Raw genomic sequence first — 19,041 nt, 5'->3', positions numbered from 1 at the left:
TGAATAATAGTAGTGAAAATGGACATCCCTGTCTTCTCAGTCTTAAGGGGAACACTTATATTTTTGCCCATTGAATATGATATAGGCTCTGGGTTTGTTATATATAACCTTTATTATGTTGAAGTATGTTCCCTCTATTCCCACTTTGCTGACAGTTTATATCGTAAATGGGGGCTGGATTTTATCAAATGCCTTTTCTGTATGAATTGATATGGTCACATGCTTTTTATTCTTAATTTTGTTTATGTGGTATATCACATTTATTGATTTGTGGATATTACACCAACCTTGCATCTTTGGAATAAATCCCAGTTGATGATGCTATATGACCTTTTTAATGTATCCCTGAATTTGGTTTGCTAATATTTTGTTGAGAATTTTAGCATCCATATTCATCAGGGGTATCCTATCAAATAGAGGGAATATGCTGATTGACCCTGATGTCGTCACAAAGATGGCAGCACCCGTAGCCAATAAGGAGGGAATATGCAAATTGACTGCCCCACCCTCAAAGATGGCAGTGCCCACAGCCAATAAGGAGGGAATATGCTAATTGACTGCCATGCCCTCAAAGATGGATGTGCCCACAGCCACAAGATGGCGGTGTCCAGCCCCCTCAGCCCCTCCTGGGGGTGGGCCCATCCTTGCCACGCTCCTGCCTCTGGATTCCCCTAGTCCCCTCAGCTCCCCAGCCGCCCAGGGCCTCCCGAGGCTCAGGTAACCAGGGCCGGCTTATGATTGCGCTGCCGACAGTGGCAGCAGCAGAGGTGTGATGGGGCGTCACCTTCCCCTGATCACCAGGTTGCCTCCCACCCCTGAGGGCTCCTGGACTGTGAGAGGGGGCAGGCCGGGCTGAGGAACCCCTTCTCCAGTGCATGAATTTTCATGCACCAGGTTTCTAGTCTATACTAATAATTGAGCAATATGCATATTGTTCAGGACACCGTCACAGTAACAGTAACGACCAAACAGGGCCGGCAGGGGGTTAGTGAGGGACGACCAAATGACTGAACAGCAGGCTGCATGGGGCAACCAGGCCGGCAGATGGGGGAAGTTGGGGGCGACCAGGCTGGGGGGGGCGGTAGTTGGGGGTTTCTTGACCAGCAGGGGGGGCAGTTAGGGGCAATCAGGCCAGGTGTTTAGGGGCAATCAGGTAGGCAGGTAGGTGAGAAGTTAGGAGCCAGTGGTCCCGGATTGTGAGAAGGATGTCTGACTCCCGGTTTAGGCCCGATCCCTGGGGGCAGTTGGACATCCCCCGAGGGGTCCCAGATTGGAGAGGGTGCAGGCTGGGCTGAGGAGACCCCCACCCCTCCATGCATGAATTTCATACACCGGGCCTTTAGTTAGCCTGTGATTTTCTTTCTTTGTTGTGTCTTTATCTGGTTTTGAAATTAGGATAATTTTGGCCTTGTAAAATGAGCTTGGGGGGTCTTTTGTCCTTTTTAATTTTTGAAATAGTTTGAGAAGGATCGGTGTTAGTTTTTTTAATGTTTGGTAAAATTCACCTATAGAACCATTATGTCCAGGGCTATTGTTTTTGGGGCTTTTAAAAATACTGCTTCTATTTCACTAGTTTTAATCTGTCTAGTGAGATTCTCTGACACATCCTGATTTAGTTTTGGAAGATTATATGTTTTTAGGAATGTACCCATTTTGTCCACATTATCCAAATTGTTGGCATATAGTTGTTCGTAATAATTTTTTTACAATATTTTATGTTTCTTTGGTGTCAGTTAATACTTCTCTTTCACTTCTTGTTTTATTTGTTTGGGTCTGCTCTCTTTGTTTCTTAATGAATCTGTGTCTGGTTAAAGGTTTGTCATTCTTCTGTATCTTTTCAAAGAACGAGCTCTTGGTTTTATTTATATTTGTATTGGGGTTTTTTTTTAGACTCTATTTCATTTATTTCTGCTCTGATCTTTATTATTTCCTTCTACTCACTTTGGGCTTTGTTTCTTGTTCTTTTTCAAGTTCCTTTTAGTGAAAAATTAGATTATTTATTTGAGATTTTTCTTGTTTCTTGAAGTAGGCCTGTAATGTTAATGAATTTCCCTCAAAGGGCTGCTTTCCCTGTGTCCCTCAGATTTTGGGTTCTTGTGTTCTCATTTTCAGCTGTTTCAAGGTATCTTTTGACTTATTTCTTGATCTCATTGTTCAGCCATTCATTGTTTAGCAACATGTTAGTTAGCATCCATGTCTTTGTTTGTTTTTCATTTTTCTTCCTGTGATTGATTTTAAGTTTTATAGAATTATGGTCACAGAAGATAGTTGATATGATTTCATTCATGTTAAATTTATATAGACTTGTTTTGTGTCCTAATATGTAGTCTATCCTCGAAAATGTTTCATGGGCACTTTACAAGAATGTATATTCTGCTGCTTTGGGGTGAAATGCTCTGAGAGTATCAATTGAATCAATTTGATCTAGTGTGTCATTTATGGCCACAGTTTCCTTGTTGATTTTCTGTCTGGAAGATCTATCCATTGATGTCAGTGGGGTGTTAAGATCCTCTATTATAATTGTACTAGAGGCCCGGTGCACAAAAATTTGTGCACTCGGGGGGGGGGAGGGGGGGCCCCTCAGCCCGGCCTGTGCCCTCTCGCAGTCTGGGACCCCTCAGGAGATAATGACCTGCTGGCTTAGGCCTGCTCCTGGGTGGCAGAGGGCAGGCCCAAGCCCTAGGTGCAGCCCTAGGTCGGGCTCAGAGCAGGGCCGATTGGGGAGTTGGGGCGCCGCCCCCTGTCATGCACAGAGCAGGGTGGATCGGGAGGTTGTGATGCCACCCCTAGTCACGCTCAGAGTACAACCGATTGGGGGGTTGAGGCACCGCCCCCTGTCACACTCAAGGCAGGGTCGATGGGGAAGTTGCGGTGCCACCCCCTGTCACTCACAGAGCAGGGCCCATCAGGGGTTTGGGAAGCTCTCCCCTGTCACGCACAGAGCAGTGCCCAGCAGGGGGTTGAGGAGCTCCCCCCTGTCACTCACAGAGTAGGGCCAATAGGGGTGTTGGGGCACCGCCCCCTGTCACACACAGAGCAGGGCGGATCAGGGGGTTGGGGCGCCGCACCCTGTCACACTCAGGGCAGGGCCAATGGGGAGGTTATGGCTCTACCCCGTCACACACAGAGCAGGGCCCGTGGGGGGCGGGTTGGGGTGCTGCACCCTGTCACACACAGAGCCGCAGAGCGATCAGGGGGTTGTGGAGCTCCCCCCTATCAGGTACAGAGCAGGGCTGATCAGGGGGTTGGGGTGCCTTCCCCTGTCATGAACAGAGCAGGGCGGAGAGGGAGGTTGTGGCCCCGCCCTCTGTCACACACAGAGCTGCAGGGCGATCAGGGGGTTTGGGCGCTGCCCCCAGTCACGCTGATCCCGGTGCTGGGAGGCATATTACCCTTTTACTATATAGGATAGAGGCCTGGTGCACGGGTGGGGGCTGGCTGGTTTGCCCTGAAGGGTGTCCTGGATCAGGGTGGGGTCCCCACTGGGGTGCCTGGCCAGCCTGGATGAGGGGATGATGGCTGTTTGCAGCTGGTCACACACCCTTCAGGGTGGGGGTCCCCACTGGGGTGCCTGGCCAGTCTGGGTGAGGGGCTGAGGGCTGTTTTCAGGCTGGCCGGTGACTGAAGCTCCCAACCGCTCCTTTTTATCTTTTTTTTTTTTTTTTTATTCTGGGCCGCTTTAGCTCTGAGGCTTGGCTCCAGCTCTTAGGCCTCGGCTGCTGAAAGCAGGTATCCGGTTTGTTTGGGTTCTATAATCGAAACACTGTTTCAACTCCAGCTCTGAGATCCCGGCTGGCTGAAAGCAGGTTTCTGGGGTTTTGTTTAGCTTCTATATTTGTAACAGTGTTTCAAAGTGCAAGCTCAGAGGCCGGCGGGGAACGTTGGAGTCTTCCGTCACTGAAGCAAGCAAGCCTCATGTTCGCTTCAAGCTGCCTGGCTGCCGTCTGCCATCTTGGCTGGCAGTTAATTTGCATATCGCCCTGATTAGCCAATGGGAAGGGTTGCGGAGTGACACCCATTTGCATGTTTCTCTTTTTTTAGTGTAGATTACTGTCAGCTTCTCCCTTTATGTCCATCAAGGTTTGCTTTACATATTTAGGTGCTCCTATGTTGGGTGCATAAATGTTTGCAAGGGTTATATCCTCTTTTTGGATTGCTCTCTTTATCATTATGTAGTGTCTTTCTTTACCTCTAATTATCTATTTATATTTTACTTTCTAGTATAATGTGGGGTTTTCTGAGGAGAGTATCCCGTGTTCTCTTTTCCAGGATGTGACCTTGTTCCTGCCAGAGTGGGAGGATGGGCACTTTTACCTTGCCAAGTATTATGACAAATTGATGCCCATGGTCACAGATAACAAAATGGAAAAGCAGGGTGATCTCATTCGGTATATTGTGCTTCATTTCGGAAGGTAAGTGTGAGAACTGCGAGTTTGCTGATTATATATGTCTAGGTGACTATTGACATTGAATTGTTATCACAGATCTTAGCATATTCAAGATGTTTTCTGCTTTACCACTGATTCAACCTATCACATTAGAAGAGATGTTAATTTTTTTTCTTTCCTTAAAAAAAACAATTTTAGCCCTAACCAGTTTGGTTCAGTGGTTAAGAGCACTGGCCCATACACTGAAGGGTTGTGGGTTTGAGTCTGGTTAAGGGCTCATACCTCAGTTGCAGGCTTGGTCCCTGACCCCGGCCAGGGAGCATGTGGGCAGCAACCAGTCGATGTGTCTCTCTCACGTCGATGTTTCTCTCCCATTCCCTTCCGTTCTCTCTAAAAATCAAGGGGGAAAAATCCTTAGGTGAGGATTAACAAAAAAACAAAACATCAACAAAAAAAACTATTTTAATGGAATAAGGCATGCATATTTTAAAAACATTTTATAGTACCAAGTATATACAATGAAAATTACATGTCCTTCCCATTTCAGACCCTTATTCCCTGAGTCCCCCTTCCTAGAATGCCAGAAGACCCTAAATCTGACATATTTAATGGTTGTATTTAATTGCCAGTGGAATCTTCTAGCCTATTTAACTAAGAGGTAATATCTATACAAAAATGATTTTGACATCAAACTTGTAAAAAGAACTTATCTCTTAAGCTAGATACCAGATGAAATATAACTTAATTTCATCTATTAGCAAATTGTAGCCAAATGGTGTATTATCTCACGACTACTGTTTATATAGTCACAAATTATTAATTCCTAGCAAGTAATAATGACATTCCACTCATTCTTTTTATCTTGCTCATTAGCATTGCTTTACATTGAAGGGTAACTTACTTCAGAGCAATAAATCTATTTAAAGTTGCTAGTACTAGGTATTTGGACTTCTCAGTTCAATATTTTCAGGAATCAAAGCAATATTTGTTTGTAAGTGAAAGGATTGTAATATTTTCCAAGCCTTCCTTCCCACAATGGAATTCAAGTTTTATAAAATCCAAACTTAATTTTTTTATTAATGATTATTAATTGCTTGTTATTGAGGCAGAATTTCTGGCATATTGGCATTTTAAAATGAAAGCATAAGCAGAGGGTATTTTTCTTTTCTAAAGTAGGTAATAGCTTTCATTTGCTCTAGCATTAGTATATGTATTGGTATATAACATTTACTTAATATATATTCTTTAAAGCAGTTATTTAGAGTCCTTGATGTGCATAACACTGTTAGCTATAGTGTGATATATCTATAAATATAGTTTAAGAAAATAAGGCAATTTTACAACATTTTATCCATAGTAATTACACTAAAACATTTGGATACTTAGAAGAGTACACTCAGTTATGGAGATTTACTTATATCCTTTGAATGATTGAATTACTGTGTTATTACTAATTAAGTATCAGTATTTGCCCTCAGGGAACTCCAATCTAATTAGATAGAGAAACGTTAAGCATGTAAAACATTTAAATATTGATGTATAATAGAATGGTATCCAAATACATAGTGTAAATATCTTTTTTATATCATCAAGATACCAAAAATGAATCAAATGAGTCCAGGTTTTGGGCAAATCTGAAGTCAAAACTCAAGCCCCTGGCTTTGTGATTTAAAAAGTATACCTATTTGTACTGCATTGCTACAGAAACCTGGTAGGCCTCATGAAGAAGGTAGGATTTGAAAGATAATTACATTTAAGAAGGAGAGGACATTACTGACTTTTACAGATTGGCAGAGAAACAGGGTTTGAATGGTTTATTCAGAGGATTGTGAGGAAATTGGAGTTGATGGAAGATGTATGCTGGTGAGTAGTAAGAGACTAAGATTGGAAAGTTATAAAGAAACAAGATTGTGAATATTTGAATCCTAGGCAGAGTCGTTCATGTGGTTCTAAGAAATAGGAGGAGAGCATGATGAAACTAGAATTTAAAGAATATTTGTCTGGAATTTATTGAAAGGAAGAAATGTAGAATTAGGGAAACTAAGTTATAATTTCCCAGAAATTGAGTGATTGGGCATGACCTGGGCCATGGAGTGCAATTGAAGGCACAGATCCTAAGGACAATTTGAAGGAATTATTGACAGGATTTTGACTAGGTCATAACTTATATTAATTTTGTTACAGACAGTATCGAGCTTAGTGAGGAATATAGTAGGAAAAAAGGAAAGAGAAGAAGTTAAAAGATAACCTCTACTAGGAAGAAATAATGATACTATAATTTTTGTCAGAAGGCTATATATTACTCAAGTAATAGTTTAAATTTTAAATTTTTAATTTATATAACATAAACAAAGAACACTGTTAATAATATCTTCTCTGTATGATTGCAGATCTCTACAATATGGAAATCAATTCATATATCAGTCAATGCCACGGATGTTATCACTATGGCTTGATTTTGGTGCTAAGGCATATGAATGGGAAAAAGGTATAATTTTGTATGTAAAATTTTAAGGAACCCAGAATTATTTTTGTATAAAATCAGATTTGGCTTCACAGTTTAACCTAATAAAAGCTAGGAATGAATTTGATAATTAAGATTTTATAAATTACAAAAGTTAGCTATAATTGAAAAATAAATTCTAAAATTATTTTATACTATAGGCCCAGTGCACGGGATTCTTGCACTGGTGTGGGGGTGTGGCCTGCGCGGATTGGCCAGCTGTGGGAGCGGCACTCATCCCGGTCAGCCAAGTGGCTGTGGACCCACCCTCTGAGCGGCTGCTCCCTGATCAGGCATCTTCCCTGCAACCAGAGCACTTGCCTCTCCAGGGGACCCAGTTGGGGCCGGGCCCAGGGACAATAGCACTGAGAGGTGGCAGAGTAGGCCTCAGTCCCGCGGCGGCCATGAGCCCGCCTCTCAGCCTCTGGGGTCAGCTCTGCAAGCCCTGTGGCGGTGCTGCACAGCCTATGGGCGTCCGGAGGAGGCGGCTGGGAGTGAGGAGGAGCCTGGGGTGAGGAGGCAATTATCATAGCCCGGGTTCCTGCCCGTCTGCCCGCGGTTCACAGCTGGAGGAGCCACTCATCTCGGTTGGTCGAGCATTGCACCCACTGTGGTATCGCACTGACCACCAGGGGGCAGCTCCAGCATGAGCGTCTGCCTTCTGGTTGTCAGTGTGTGTCGTAGTGACTGGTTGACCAGTCGTCTGGTCCTTCGGCGTTTGGTTGCTGAGCTGTTATTATATAGGATACGTGTGAACAAGAAACTAAATGTTAAAAAGGGGAAAGACTGCCCTGGCCCATGTGGCTCAATTGGTTAGATGTCATCCCATGCATGTGCACCAATGGATTGCTAATTTGATTCCAGGTCGGGGCACATGCCTGGGTTGCATGCTATATCCCTGGTGGGGGGACATGCAGGAGGTGGCCAATCGATGTTTCACTCTCACAAAGATGTTTCTTTCCGTCTCCTTTCCTCCCTCTCTCTCTCTTTCTCTCAAAATCAATTTTAAAAAATTTTAAACGGGGAAAAACTAAACATAGGCTTTTTAAATTAAAATAGGGTAAACTTTCAATATTCTATTAGTTTCAGTTGTACAACATACATAGTTAGTCAACATTTACATACCTAACGAAGTGATCACCATGATTAGTCTGGTACCCATCTGTCACTGTACGAAATTATTATAATACTAGAGGCCCAGTGCATGAAATTCATGCACGGGGAGGGGAGGGGTTCCTCAGCCCGGACTGCACCCTCTCCAATCTGGGACCCCTCGGGGGATGTCCAACTGCCTCTAGCAATCCAGGATTGCCTCCTCCAGCTGGTTGCAGGCAACCTGGACCCGGGCTTCCCTCCCTCTGGCTGGCCGCAGGGGACCGTGGACGGGCAGCTTTGCCCTGGCCGCAGGCACTCAGGACTGCGGGGCAGGCGGCTTGTCCCTCTCCCGGGCTTCAGGTGCAGCCACTGGCTCCTGGGACCATGGGGCGGGCGGCTTGTCCCTCTGCTGGGCCGCAGCCTGGCTAGTCCCCATTCCTCTCTTGCGAGCTCATTTGTGCCTGGCTGGTCTCCATTCCTCTCTTGTGAGCTCATTTGTGCCTGGCTGGTCCCCATTCCTCTCTCTCCAATGTTGAGTGTCTGAACTGTTAAGGTGTGAGAGCATGACGACCATTTGCATATTAGCTTTTTATTAAATAGGATTATTGAATATATTCTCTATTCTGTACATTACATCCCCTAGACAAAAATAAAAAACCCCTAGGCCCGGGGGTCGAAAAACCCGGCCTCGTAACCCCATGGGGCTTTTTGCCCCTTGAGTGTGGCTCTTCCACAAAATACCGACTTCTGCGCATGGGCCACGAAGTTTCATTTGCACTGTACATGTGCGCCCGCATGTGGTATTTTGTGGAAGAGCCACACTCAAGGGGCCAAAGAGCCGCATGTGGCTCTCAAGCCGCAGTTTGCCAACCACTGCCCTAGACTTATTTATTTTTTTTTAAATATATTTTATTGATTTTTTTACAGAGAGAAAGGGAGAGGAATAGAGAGTTATAAACATCGATCAGCTGCCTCCTGCACACCCCCCACCGGGGACGTGCCTGCAACCAAGGTACATGCCCCTGACCGGAATCAAACCCAGGACCCCCCAGTCCGCAGGCCGACCCTCCATCCACTGAGCCAAACCGGCCAGGGCCCTAGACTTATTTTTTAAATTTGTACCTCTTATTCCCCTTCACCTTTTTCACCCTTCCCCTGACTTTCCTCCCCACTGGCAACTATCAGTTTGTTGTTTATACGTATGAATCTGTTTCTGTTTCTGTTTTGTTGGTTTGTTTTGCTTTTTAAATACCTAAACGTAGACTTTTTAAGTAGTTGCAGTTCAGGACCTGCAATTGAAAATCTGCTCACTCTTTGATGAAGCTAACAGATATTGAAAAATATTAGTTTAAGCCAAATAATTTACCATAAAAATTACAATGGATTGTGGCTTCTTTTGTTTGTTTCTAGTGAAAATTAAAAGCCCTTGAATTTTTCAATGGCCCTAAATATTTTTTCCTATGTGGACAGAGAGAACTATATTTTCATAAATTGGCACATGACCTGGTTTTGTACATGAGAATAGCACACAGTAGTCCCTCTTTTTCCATGGGGGAAACATTCCTAGACCCCAGTGGATATCTGAAACCATTGGTAGTACCAAACCCTAATCAAGTTCTTCAACTCTGTTGGAAATGTGGCAGCAGCTTCTTCATTGGCAAATGCAGCCTCTGCCGTAATTTTTATATTTTTCAGTCCAAATCTATTCCTAAATCTGTGTAACCAATCCCTTATTTGAAGTAAATGGCTTGGCTTCACTCATTTTAGGGGTTCCCTTGCTGAAGTCTTTGTATGGGCTCATTGCTTGCTGGTGCAACACGTTACTCTCAGTCAAAACAGGTTTTCTGTGCATGTCTTCCATCCACAAATTTAATACATTTTCTATCTTAACAAAGCACTTTTTCCTTCTTCAAAACTTCATGGATAGAAGAGTCTTCTTACTATATTAGTAGATGTTAGCAAACCCAGCATATGATTTTTTTTCCCTTTCCAGATGGTTGAGAACGTTTACCTTTTGACTTAAATGAAGCATGTTAGGGCTTCTCTTTGGCATATAGGAATTGCCAGGGTCATTACTCCTGTGCTTTAGGGCTATTATTAAAGTAAAATGAGGGTTATCGGAATACAAGCACTGTAATATGTTAATAGTTGATCTAATAAGTGAGAGACCTAAGTGACTAGCATGTACAGCATGAAGACACTGGACAAAAGGATGAATCATGTCCTAAGGAGGACAGAGTAGGGATGGAATGAGATTTCATCATGTTACTCAAAATGGTGTGGAACTTAAAACTTATGAATTGTTTATTTCTGGATTTTTCCATTTAATATTTTCAGACAGCAGTTGACTGTCGGTAATTGAAAATATGGAAAGCAAAACAGTGGATAGAGGGGATTACTTTATATCTTAAAGCTGTTTTTAAAACAAAATTTTTCTTCTGTGAAATGAAGTGATATATTGTTTTATTCTTTCTAACTTCTATTTTTTTTACTTTGATTTTTCTTCTAGCTGGCCGGTCTGATCGTGTCCAAATGAGAAATGATTTAGCTAAAATAAATAAAGTTATCACAGAACACACAAGTCAGTTAGCTCCATATCAGTTTTTAACTGCTTTTTCACAGTTGATCTCTCGAATTTGTCATTCTCATGATGAAGTTTTTGTTGTCTTGATGGAAATTGTAGCCAAAGTGTTTCTGGCCTATCCTCAGCAAGCAATGTGGATGATGACAGCTGTCTCAAAGGTAATATGTTAATCACAACATTGGGTTTTTCCCCTTCTTATATGGCATTAATTATTTAATGCTAATATGTAGGTGTGAGTACCAGGGTTTCTCTTTTATATTAGATTTGTAGTAAACATAAATATTTAAAAAACAAATTATCGCATAATGTTTCATTTAAAACTTTGGAAATATCTACCATACCAAATGAATTGACTAGTAGGTTTAAGATCAAAGAATTCAGCATGCTTTCTATAAGGTATATAAGTTGTTAGTGCTTGGTATAAAGTAGCAACATGTCCTAGGCAGGTAGCTTAATCAGTTGGAGCATTATCTGTACACCAAAAGGTTGCAGGTTTAATTCCTGGTCAGGGCACATACCTAAGTTGCAGGTTCTATCCCTGGTCAGGCGCATGTGTGGGGCAACCAGTTGATGCTTCTCTCTCACATCAATGTTTCCCTTTCTCTCTCTCTAAAATCAATCAAAAGCATATCCTCGGGTGAAGATTAAAAAAACACACACATAAAACAAAAACACCACCTTAGCCAGTTTGGTTCAGTGGATAGAGCGTCAGCCTGCGGACTAAAGGGTCCCAGGTTTGATTCCAGTCAAGGGCACATGCTCGAGTTGTAGGCTTGATCCCCGGTAAGGGGCATGCAGGAGGCAGCCAATCAATGATTCTCTCTCATCATTGATGTTTCAATCTCTCTCTCCCTCTCCCTTCCTCTCTGAAATAAATAAAAATAAATTAAAAAACAAAAACAACAACCTATTTTTTTCCCAAGTGGTTTAATCCTAAGTACCAGAACTGTTAATACTAGGTAGAAAAATGTTTTTGCATTATTAATAGAACTTTACAACGTGGTAAATATGTTTGTTTAATAAATACTTCAGAGAATTTAAAAAATAATACAGATATATAAAAAGGAAAAAATTTGCACTTTTAATATTTTGATGTAATTTTATATGTGCATATTTTAGCTCTAATTTTGATTACATAGATACATAATTTCTTACTTTCACTTAAGTTTGTTACCATAAGTCTGTTTTCATGTAATTAAATATTCTTCAAAGACATAATTTTAATAATTATATAAAATTCGGTAGTAGTATTAGAGGCCCAGTGCACAAGATTTGTGCACTGGAGGGAGGGAGGGTCCCTCAGCCCTGCCTACACCCTCTCATAGTCCAGGAGCCCTTGGGGGATGTCTGACTCATGGCTTAGGCCTGCTCCTCCCTCCACCGCCGCTGCGCTCGCCTGCCATGAGCCCAGCTTCTGGCTGAGCGGCACTCCCACTTTGGGAGCGCACTGACTACCAGGGGGTAGTTCCTGTGTTGAGTGTCTGCCCCCTGGTGGCCAGTGCACATCATGTGACTGGTCGTTCTGCCCTTCGGTTGATTTGCCTATTAGCCTTTTATTATATAGAATTCTGTAGTAGTTAGCCATCTATATTTTCACTGTTGATCATTAAGGTTGTTTACACTTTTTTGCTATTGTATTACATATAGACACATCAACATTTATTCTCATTTCTGTTTCCTTCTTCGGGGTAGGTTCTAAGAAGTAAATTCATCAGGTCATAGGATAGCAGCATTTTTATGACTATTGATAATATTGCCAAATTGATTTCCAAAAAATTTGAATCAGTATAGTCACATCATGAATACTTTCGAAGTTGATTTTTCTTAAAAGTTTTGTTGTTAATCTTTTTAAAATCTTGTATAAAATTGCATTTGACTTTTTTTTTACAGTCTTCTTATCCCATGCGTGTGAACAGATGCAAGGAAATCCTAAATAAAGCCATTCATATGAAAAAATCTTTAGAAAAGTTTGTTGGAGATGCAACTCGTCTGACAGATAAGCTTCTAGAATTGTGCAATAAACCGGTATTGTCATAAATCTTACTACTGTATAGACCAATGTTGGATAATTTATACAAAACTTCTAGATGATTTTAGCTGGTTTTCTTTCATTTGATTAAGTTAAAATTATAACATATATTGTATACACAGATAGCAGAAGTCATCAAATTGTATGCTTTAAATCTGCAGTTTACCCTAATAAAGCTGATTTTAAAATTTCTAACATGTCCCTCTCTTCAAATATCCTCCAAATTTCTAAAAGTTCTTAATGTAAATTCTTCTGAGAGTAAATTATCCATGTTTATGAAAAGTAATTTTTTTAAGGAGAAGATATGAGATAAGCCATGTAAAATATGCAGTGAATTCAAATTGTCTCTGTGGTTGTTTTCTGTCATATCTTTAAACTTTTAAACTTATTACATAAACCTACATGAAAGGAAAGAAATTGGAGTTCTTGATTTGGTTTTTATTCTTTCAGTACACATTTTATTACCTACCAGGAGACAAACATTATGGTGAGGGAAACAAAGATGCATAAGACATGTTCTTCTGTCTTGAAGTGCTCATGGTCTCATAGGAAACTAAGTAGATGGTTATTATCTACTTTAATAACTACGTTTTTTTAAAGTAAATTTGTGAGTAGAATTTGGACATGCTTATAGGACTGACCCACTCTTGTACCTAAGGAATTGGAGGGAAAAAAATCCTAAAGAATGTGTAGGAAAGTCAAAGGTGGGTGTATGGCTAGTTACCAGAAGTGAGAGAGACACCTTTATATAGTTAATAACTGTATTTCTCTTTACAAATATTCACTATTAACTGTTTATAGGTGAGAAAATACAAGGTTACCTTATCTCTCATCTTCCCTTCAACAATAAACATCTTGAAAGAATAATCTGTTTTCCTATTTGCATTAATTCTATTGGATTTCTGATGCACTTGACATTGTCAAAAACATTGTGATGATAATGGCCAATGTTTTTTAAACACTGACACTTTTATAAGATTCCAATTCTTTACCTGAAACTTTTGTGGCCAGCTACATTTAGGAATTCAGAATCTTTCAGATTTTTAAAGGGAATACAGTGCATTACTTTATATTGAGTGTCATAATTAGATATATAATTATTTTTATAGTGGAACGTATTAATTTTTGCACTAAGTGCAAAATTTTGGTATTATTTTGCTGCCAAAGGAGATGTAATACAAAAAAAAAACAGTTTTATTTACAGAGCTGTTTGAATTTTGTAATGTCTGATAATGGATTATAAGCCTCTATTATCTCCTTTAGTCATTTAACAGTCCTACTGTTGTTGATTAGGTAAAAGAATACAGAGTGGTTAAAATAAGATGATGTATTAAAAATACTTAAAAATAAAGATAAGAAAAAAAATACTTAGAAAACTACAGACTGTGGAGCTATTGTAATTAAGATACTGTAGAAGTGAAATTCTATTTTGGGTGAAACTAGAGATTCTATATTTCAAGGTAAACAGAGAAATTAAAATGTACAATTTTCCTCCCCCAGGTGGACGGAAATAGTTCCACATTAAGCATGAATACTCATTTTAAAATGCTTAAAAAGCTGGTAGAAGAAGCAACATTTAGTGAAATCCTCATTCCTTTACAATCAGTCATGATACCGACTCTTCCATCAATTCTGGGCACCCATGCTAACCATGATCCATTTCCTGGTCATTGGGCTTATATTGCAGGTTTTGATGATACGGTAAACTTCAGTTTTATATACCTATAACTATGTTTCTTAAATTTAGTTAAAATTTTCAAATTAATTTTAAAAGTGTCTTTTCTCAGAGACTAAGTGTATTTTATTGGCAAAGAAAATGTGATTGAAAATACAGAAAAGTAACACTCTCTTGTATTGATGAAATAAAATTAAGTGATAAAAATCCCATCTTCAGCCTAGTATTTTGATTTTTCACATGCTCACATTTGTTTTTAGTATGAGTATAATCTTTATTTTTTTTCACAATTTGATTTTTCCATACTCTTCTTTTGTCTTAAATATAGAGAACAGGAAAAAACAAACAAACAATCTTTTGTTTCTATTTTATAAGAAAGTGAAATTCAGCTAGGAAGAGCCTGATTCTTTTTTTGAAGTATGATGTGTGGCTGTTTTAAAGAAATGGTAGTAGAGTATTTCTAAGTAAATACTTTTGAAAACAAATTTATTACAATGCTTCTGTTTTAAAACATTTGTTTAACTGCTTCAGAACCAGTTATTAAATCACATAATGCAAGCATTCTTATTACTTATAGTCATGGTTTGTTTTAACTTAATATTATTAGGTAGACTTATTCATTAGATTTGAATTTGGAGGAGTTTCTTTTTAAAATAATCAAGTTACTTTCAATTGATAAACATTTGTTATGATTAAAGACATTTAACAACAGTGTCTTAGCCTTTGAAGAAAGGTCCTAAAAAATATTTTAAATTTTTTTTAACTTTGTGACTACTTTAAGGGCTGCCTAAATTTGGGTGTGTATGTACTTACATTGCTGATAAAATAATCCTTTTATTTCATAGTCATTAGTAATTGGAGAAAATGTGTCTCTACATATGGGCAACCATTCTTTTCATACATCGTAGATAATTAAGATGAAAGGAATAGTTAAAAGAATAAATTTACCACATAATATAGATTTTTCTCCTTTTTATTATGTTAGGTAACACAATATTTATAATACATAGAAACTTATACAAAGAATTTTACCTTAATTTATATATAACTTATCATCTTTTAGGTGGAAATTCTTGCTTCTCTTCAGAAACCAAAGAAGATATCTTTAAAAGGATCAGATGGAAAGTTCTACATCATGATGTGTAAGCCAAAAGATGACCTGAGAAAGGATTGTAGACTAATGGAATTCAATTCCTTGATTAATAAGGTTTGGAGATAGTTTGCTTTTATTTTATAATTACCATAATTACTGTCAATTTGATACAGGCTTTTCAGTATGGAGATAGATCAGTCTTAAAAACAAGAATAAAATATACTGCTTTTCATTTTAAATTAATTTTTAAATTGGGATAAAATATACATAAAATTTATCATCTTAACCATTTTTCCCCCCATTGATTTTTAGAGAGACTGAAAGGGAGGGAGGGAGGGTGAGAGATAAAGAGAAACACGTCGGGAATCAAACCTGCAACCCAGGTACATGCCCTTGAACAGGAATTGAACCCATGACCCTTTGGTGCGCGTGCTGGTGCTCTAACCACTGAGATACTGGCCAGCACTCACTTAATTTTTAAAAAATAAGATAGTTGCATTATACTGAGAAAAGTGAATGTTATATTAATGAGGGAAAATATTTTCTATTTAATGTTTAAATGATCTATAATATACTTTTATATCAGATTTAGTTACGTTTTATGTTTCATTGCTAGAAAGAAAATGTTAGGTTCTTTCTATTTTATCAATACGCTGTTTAAAGGTGGATCATTAGTATTTTTTGTTTGTTTATTTTATTGGTAAATACTTGATTTCTATTTCATAAATGGTATGAGAAATTTTATTAAAGGTTCATTAAAAATATATGGTCTTAGTTATTTTGAATTATTCTGTAAACAGGTATTACAAATGCACAGAATCTGTTTGTCTATTGTAAAAATAAGCCATACTGTAGAAGGATGAAACTTACTCTTTTTTATAAGCTTTTTTCCCTATTCTCCACCCCCCTTCCCACATTTCACTAGTACCTCTTTTATAAGCAGAAAAAGGTATGGACCTTTAATATGGAAAAGATATGGCAGCAGATGAGTTCATTAAAAACAAAGACAATTATGGTTTTTCCTTAGTTTAATCAAAAGTAAGTTAAAAATTAATGCCATATTAAAAATCCATTTCAAAGGCAATATGAAGGGAATGAATATTTTTATTTTAAATGTTCGGTAAATTATAATTTAATTTACTTACTATTAAACTATTAGTATGTTCACCCTGAAGCTCTCTGAGTGTTTTTCTGGTTGAGATTATCAAGTGGACTGGCTTTACTTTATGTATTTGTCTTTTTTAAAAATTATTGATTTGAGAGAGAGAGAGAAGCATCGGTTTGTTGTTCTACTTATTCATGCATTCATTGGTTGCTTCTTCTATGTGCCCGGAATGGGGATTGAGCTTGCAACCTTGGTGTATCGGGATGATACTCTAACCCACTGATGTACCTGGCCAGGGCTCTGTATTTATCTTGATAGGCTTTGTCACTGATTAGGTTATTTTATTACTGTTCTCCTACATTAACATGGTCAGAAAAGTAGCCTGATTGTGAAAAACTAGAGTTTGACTTGTTATTCAAGGAGGCTTTACATGTGATTCTAATGTCATACTGTTTTGTTGACATTTATGAAGCCTACTTATTCCTAAAGTTTAAAATACGTTTTTGGTCAGTGATGTGGTTTTGAATTGGACAGGTTACAATTATAGTTATGTATATTTAGTTTATTTCATACAGGTCCAGAATTAAACAAAATACGCTTTATTCCTTACCTGATATGTTTCAGGATTAATCAGATGAGATGTGAAAAGCTTTCTTACGCTAGAAGAGAATTTTTCAAATGAAGCTATATTATTAAATTGTAACAGTAAACTGGGGATATCATAAAACTCATACTTTTATTTATGCATTTTTGAGAGAATTAAAATTAAACAGCAGTCTCTGTGCCTAAGTACTTAATATTTTAATAATATTTTTGGAAGCAATAAAAATAAAAGAATACTTTGTCATTATCAAATATACAACTATAATATTTTTTAACATAATATTGTTGACACATTTGGTTAATAATTTATAAAAGGACTTACCCAAGTCATTTTTAATGATTTAGAAAGAGATTAGGGATACTGTCCAATCAGTTTCCTTGCCTATCATTATGAAAAATTATTCATCTACACTACATGGTAAGCTTTTATTGACCTTCTTTTGCTATGAAATGAGCAATCTTAGATATATTTGATATAACATTTAGAAATTTTTAATTTTTAAGTTTATGGTGTGTGTTTTTTTTTTTATAGTGCTTAAGAAAAGATGCAGAATCTCGTAGAAGAGAGCTTCATATCCGAACATATGCAGTTATTCCATTGAATGATGAGTGTGGGATTATTGAATGGGTTAACAACACAGCTGGCTTGAGACCTATTCTCACCAAACTATACAAAGAAAAGGGTACTAAAATTAATTTTTACAATATAAGTATATAATATGCATATAATAGCTGCTAACATGTATAATGTGGATATAATTGTTATTAACATATATCATAGTATATTTTTTGGTATAAGCCATGATGAAATTTCTATTCAAATGAGATCCTATATATAGAAGTACTTAAGTGTTTTTCTTTCTTTCTTCCTTGTGTTTTAATTCCTTCTTTATTTTCATCCCAGAAGGATTGTGGTAGCTTAAAATAAATGTATAGAAAATTTGTTTTTCACAGAGTTACTGGTTAGCAATTCTGGGATGATTATGTGTATACTAGATTTTAACAAATAAGTAAATATATTGTGGCTAATGGGAGCTAGTTTTTCACTGTCAGAAAAAGAACAGAAAAGGGAAGGTTGGAATGAAACCGAAATTATTAGAATTGAAGCGGAGCCTCCCACTGGCCAAACCTGGCATAAAGGAGCACCATAATAGATAAATATAGTATTAAATTATAACCCATGGACTAAATAAATAGAAAAATCCACACCAATATAAACAAATACTTGAATAAATAAGGAAGTACAAACAGTTCTTCTTTACATTAGAATTGCAGTGAATAAATGTAGAATAAATTATGGAAATAGAAAATCACTAATTAGCAAATACCATAGTAATAATTGTTATAGGCAGTGAATCTTAATGGATGCTGACATTAATAGGGAAAATATGACAAGAAACAGATTATTTACAGAGTCTCAAAGTATATCCCTCAAAGATAGCTTATTAATTACACAAGGAAAAAGTAATAACTTTGCAGTGGAAAAGCAAAACTATAATTGCTCAGAACACTTTAAAAAATGTCAATATAATGAAAGATAAAGACAGAAATTTCCCAGATCTGAGAACATTATGGAAGCATGACAACTGAATGCAATATGGAATCCTGGATTGGATCCTGACCCAGAAAAAGGGTGATAGTAGGACAGTTGGTGAAATTTGGATAAGGTCTGAAGATTAATCAATAATAGTCTAACAGTATTAATTTTCTGGTTTATATAATTACTAGTGGCCCGGTGCACAAAATTCGTGCATGGGGGGGGGGGGGGGAGTGTCCCTCAGCCCGGCTTGCACCCTCTCCAATCTGGGCCCCTCAGGGGATGTCTGACTGCTGGTTTAGGCCCTATCCTGATCGGGCCTAAACCGGCAGTCGGACATCCCTCTCGCAATCCGGGACTGCTGGCTCCTAACTGCTCACCTGCCTGCCTGCCTGATTGCCCCTAACCACTCTGCCTGCCAGCCTGCTC

The 19,041-nt window shown here is 38.4% G+C and overlaps 1 protein-coding gene across 1 annotated transcript in view; it reads left to right on the top strand.

The window, feature by feature from the left end:
• ATR (ATR serine/threonine kinase) overlaps nt 1-19,041 on the top strand; it is a 156,865-nt gene that overhangs the window by 125,878 nt on the left and 11,946 nt on the right. The window contains exons 35-41 of the mRNA XM_014453216.2: nt 4,270-4,412; nt 6,779-6,876; nt 10,496-10,728; nt 12,461-12,595; nt 14,100-14,300; nt 15,338-15,481; nt 17,608-17,758. Of these exons, the coding sequence (XP_014308702.1) occupies nt 4,270-4,412; nt 6,779-6,876; nt 10,496-10,728; nt 12,461-12,595; nt 14,100-14,300; nt 15,338-15,481; nt 17,608-17,758 (1,105 nt within the window). The remainder of the gene's footprint in view (nt 1-4,269; nt 4,413-6,778; nt 6,877-10,495; nt 10,729-12,460; nt 12,596-14,099; nt 14,301-15,337; nt 15,482-17,607; nt 17,759-19,041) is intronic.

Source organism: Myotis lucifugus, unplaced genomic scaffold, assembly GCF_000147115.1.
Source record: "Myotis lucifugus unplaced genomic scaffold, Myoluc2.0 scaffold_21, whole genome shotgun sequence".
Classification (NCBI taxonomy): Eukaryota; Metazoa; Chordata; class Mammalia; order Chiroptera; family Vespertilionidae; genus Myotis; species Myotis lucifugus.
The sequence above is the reverse complement of the archived record's forward strand: the minus strand, read 5'-3'. Positions and strand labels throughout refer to the sequence as shown.